Here is a 4,655-nt window from a genome sequence, read left to right as displayed (position 1 = left end):
TTTTCTTTATCTGTTTCTCTCTCTGTCTCTCTCTTTCACTCTCACTTTCCCTGTCGCTCTCTTTCTCTCGCTCTCTATCTCTCAGGTGATTGTTAGTATAGAAGTAATAGGTAATATAGCTCCTATGGGAAATACAGTATTATGACTGTTCTCATCACACTCTAGCTCAGAGAAAACGAAGAGAGAATAATACTGCTATTCTTCAGGAGTGAAAGAGTATTAACCTGATAAGGACAGCAAAGGGAGTTTCCCCACTGGGCAAAAACTAGTTGAATCAACGTTGGTTCCACGTCATTTTAACAAAAAACTGTTATGACGTTGAATCAATGTGGAAAACGTGCAAAAAGTCATCAAAGTAAGGGAATTGAGTCTTATTTTCACAAAACTCTTAACCTAAATGCAATGTCATGGTGACATTTTTTGTTGATTTCATATTGAATTCACGTTTGTTGACAACTCAAATGTAAATCAAGAATAGATGTTCAACTGACGTCTGTGCCCAGTGGGTCCCTGCATGCTCAGCAGAGATACACAAAGACAGGATGCTCGTCTCCAGTTCACACAAGAAACCTCACGGGGCCTCAACAAAGAGCAGTTTCACAGTCCAGCAGCCCCATCTGCAGGCTAAGCACAACACAATGAATATTCACAACGTTCTGCTGGACTTCACAACACATTCAAGAGAGAAACAGAGTGAGAAGAAAGCACAACCACAGAAATATCCTGAAAAACCTACTCAATAAAATGATAGACACACATGATGCAATCTCATATGCATATAACTGTATGTGTTCCTGTAAATAATCGGATCATTAACAGGTTGTTTGTTTATTTCTACCAGTGACACATCAACCCCTTTCGACAGGTTAGATTATCTAGCCTATACGTATTTCTGAGTGGTCCGAGCACTGTGCCTGGCTGGCTGTCCTCTAAGGGAATCCATCCTGTTGCTACTGGAGGAACAGGACGAGGGCACAGGCTTTTTTCCATCTCAATTAGGGGCCTGACGGCACCATTTAGACCAGGGGGATGAAGGACGACCGGGCATTAGCCATTACAGCCACCCCCGACTGTCACACACACCAGAGGAAGCACACATACACACACACACACACACACACACACACACACACACACACACACACACACACACACACACACACACACACACACACACACCACACACACACACACACACACACACACACACCCACACACAGCCCTCCCGCCTATCTATCCCATCCCCAGCTCCTGTCACAGCCAGAGTCATTCCCATACTATAGGTCTGAGGGGCAATGCCACTTACTTGTACAATGACAATTACTACAACATGGCCCTGGAAACCAGCTTGCAGAGGCAATGTCACATCTCTCACTTTTACTAGCTGATTCAGTGATGTATTGTGGTGAGGCTGTAATGTTTTGATGTGGATGTAGGTGGATGGGGATTTGATGTGCTGCATGCAAAGGCTTGTAAATGAATGAGTGTTTTATGTGGATAAGCAAAGATACATAAACACACACACAGACACACAGACACACACACGTACAGTATGTACACACACTGAGGTTACGAAATATTAGGAACACCTTCCTAATATTGAGTTCCACCCCCTTTTGCCCTCAGAACTCAATTCATCGGGGCATGGACTACAAGGTGTCAAAAGCGTTCCACAGGGATGCTGGCCCATGTTGACTCCAATGCTTCCTGCAGTTGTGTCAAGTTGGGTTGTAGACCATTCTTGATACACACAAAAAACTGTTGAGCAGTTATTGACACACTCAAACTGGTGCGCCTGGCACTTACTACCATACCCCGTTCAAAGGCACTTAAATATTTTGTCTTGCCAGTTCAACCTCTGAATGGCACACATACCCAATCCATGTCTCAACTGACTCAAGGCTTAAAAATCCTTCTTTAACCTGTCTCTTCATCTGCACTAATTGAAGTGGATTTAACAAGTGACATCAATAAGGGATCATAGCTGGATTCGTCTGATCAGTCTCTGTCAGTGTACGCACCTACATGTGACCCCTCTGAGAAGTATTGAGATGGTTCTCCCTCTCTGTATATGTTTGTGTAGTGGGGCGGTGTATATAGGTGTACAGTGGTTCTTCCTTTAAAAGTTGTGGCGTACTGCAGCACAGCTTGCAGGGTGCCACAGAATTCTATGGCACGTTATTAAAGTGTCAGCCATTGTTGCCAGAATGACACAATTTACCACAATATGCCACCCTTTACCACAAACGGTTGCGCCATAAGCTCCAAACTTGTAAAGGAAGAACCACTGTGTATATATAGGTTTATATAGAGGTGTATAGAGGTGTATATAGAGGTGTATATATACATTAGCAGAATTGAACATTTTTATTTTGTTTACAGAAATGTACCTCTTCATGTGATTGTTTATTTATTCTCTTCTGATCCTGGTCCACAGCAGCAGGGAGAGATGGAGATCTTTATCACAAGCACACAGATAGAGCAGAGGCCGGAGTTTGTGTGTTTACTCTGCTTTTAATCTGCGTGTGGACCTTTCTCTCCCCAGGTGAACACCAATCACACAGCCAGAGGGTTTACCTCACTAAATATCTGCATAGGTTATCCAGTGCTTTGAGTCTGAGCGTGTGGTATGGCTGTAAGGTGTATGGGTCAGTGACACAGTTACTGGTTCTGCTGATAGCGGAAAGTACAGTCAGGTGGACTCAGGTGGAATCTGAGGGAGAAGGTCTACTGGGGCCAGAGCTGTATAAAGCCTCCTGTTCCACCCCTACTGTGGAGATGCAACACTCTACACTGGGGACCAATATAGACCTGGGATGCCAGGTGTGTGCACTCACTTGGCAATCAGCCACGTTAACTGTTCAGCAAAGTGCCAGGGAGAAATGCTAACCAGCAGGATTGCAGGTGGCCCTCCAGGACTGTAGCCTCTGAGGACTGCAGCTCTGCACCCTGATCTGAACTATAGCATTAGAGCAGGAAATAACTTTGTCTACTAGACATTTACAGTGAAGATATCCATCAGTACTGCCCTGTAGGAGCCTTAAATGTAGAACTCACTGATGTAGTCTATTCGCAATGGAGTCCAATGGTACTTCAGGGTAGTTACAGCCACAAGCTACTGTATGTCTATGACTTTCAGGTGAACTAAATAAAGAATAACCTCCATCTGTCACTAGTGGACAATGTGCTCCAGGTTTACTGGACACTAAGTGCTTGGGTGAACAGTACTGAAGGATAGGCAACTTCAGTTCTACTTCTGGTTTTACTATAGCTTCTAACAATCTACCAAACATAACATTAACATGGCAGAGAGTCTTTATTGCCAGTTTGGACCTTTAGACCGGAGGGAGACTGAGATGACTGGGTCCATCATAGAAGTACTACATAGGCCTGACTTTCTGGCATACTGTTCTACAGATCACTAACTCTTCTGGAGAAACGGAGATACAGATCACTCACTTCTTTGGAGAAACAGAGATACAGATCACTCACTTCTCTGGAGAAACATAGATACAGATCACTCACTTCTCTGGAGAAATAGAGATACAGATCACTCACTTCTCTGGAGAAACAGAGATACAGATCACTCACTTCTCTGGAGAAATGAGATACCGATCACCTCACTCTCTGGAGGAACAGACATACAATCACTCACTTCTCTCTGGAGAACACAGAGATACACCGATGATCACTTGTCTCTGGAGGACAAGACATACAGTCAAATTCTATGCCACTTCTCTGGAGAAACAGACGATACAGATACTCACTCTCTGGAGAACAGACATAGCAGATCGGTTCACTTCTCTTGGAGTATAAACGAGATACTCAGATTCAACTTTCGACTTCTCTGGGAGAAACAGAGATACAGATCACTCAACTTCTCTGGAGAAATAGAGATACAGATCACTCACTTCTTCTGGAGGAACAGACATACAGATCCAACTCACTTCTCTGGAGAAAAGAGATACCAGATCACTCACTGTTTCTCCCTGGAGGAACAGACATAACAGACTCAGATCTCACTTCTCTGGAGAAATCAGGAGTATATCAAGATGTCATTTCCACTCTCTGGAGATACAGACATACAGATCAACTCACTTCTCTGGAGAAACAAGAGATACACGAATCACTCACTTCTGGAGCAACAGAGATACCGATCACGTTCAACTTCTCTGGAGAACAGAGTAAGACCACTGGGCACTTCTCTAGAGAAACAAGATACATGGTACATTTCACTAGGGATTGTTAACACTTTGTCACGGATGTCTCTCCGTTACTTGCTCGCTGCACTTTCCGTGCAACCGATGTCCCGGTAAGTTTCTAGTAACGTCACCGGGCCTTTAGGTGTCCAGTTCGTCTCAGTTAACGCACGACCTGATTCTAATTTCCCGATTATGTAATCTTTGTATACCTGTTTGGTGTATAGGGGCTTCGTCCCCCGTGCCTTTCACTGCATGTTGGTATTTGGGTGGAGTATACAAACCTTATAGTCTGCCGCGCTGTCTCCAACATTAATTACAACGTGAACGACGTTCAGGTACATCATATTAATGTTGTTCTTTTTGATCAAGATCTGCAGTTGATGGCATGATTCAAAGGATTTTACTAAGGCACTTTTATTTTTCTGCTCAGCTGACTTGAACTTAGCTCACTTC

General features: G+C 43.8%; 1 protein-coding gene across 1 annotated transcript in view; it reads right to left on the bottom strand.

Moving 5' to 3' along the window:
* Positions 1-3,796: 3,796 nt before the first annotated feature.
* Positions 3,797-4,655, bottom strand: part of LOC139023809 (ADP-ribosylation factor-like protein 13B) — a 23,923-nt gene continuing 23,064 nt past the window's right edge. The window contains 2 exon segments of the mRNA XM_070437759.1: positions 3,797-3,847; positions 4,099-4,102. Coding sequence (XP_070293860.1) covers positions 3,797-3,847; positions 4,099-4,102 — 55 coding nt within the window.

This window comes from Salvelinus sp. IW2-2015, linkage group LG36 (assembly GCF_002910315.2).
Source record: "Salvelinus sp. IW2-2015 linkage group LG36, ASM291031v2, whole genome shotgun sequence".
Classification (NCBI taxonomy): Eukaryota; Metazoa; Chordata; class Actinopteri; order Salmoniformes; family Salmonidae; genus Salvelinus; species Salvelinus sp. IW2-2015.
The sequence above is the reverse complement of the archived record's forward strand: the minus strand, read 5'-3'. Positions and strand labels throughout refer to the sequence as shown.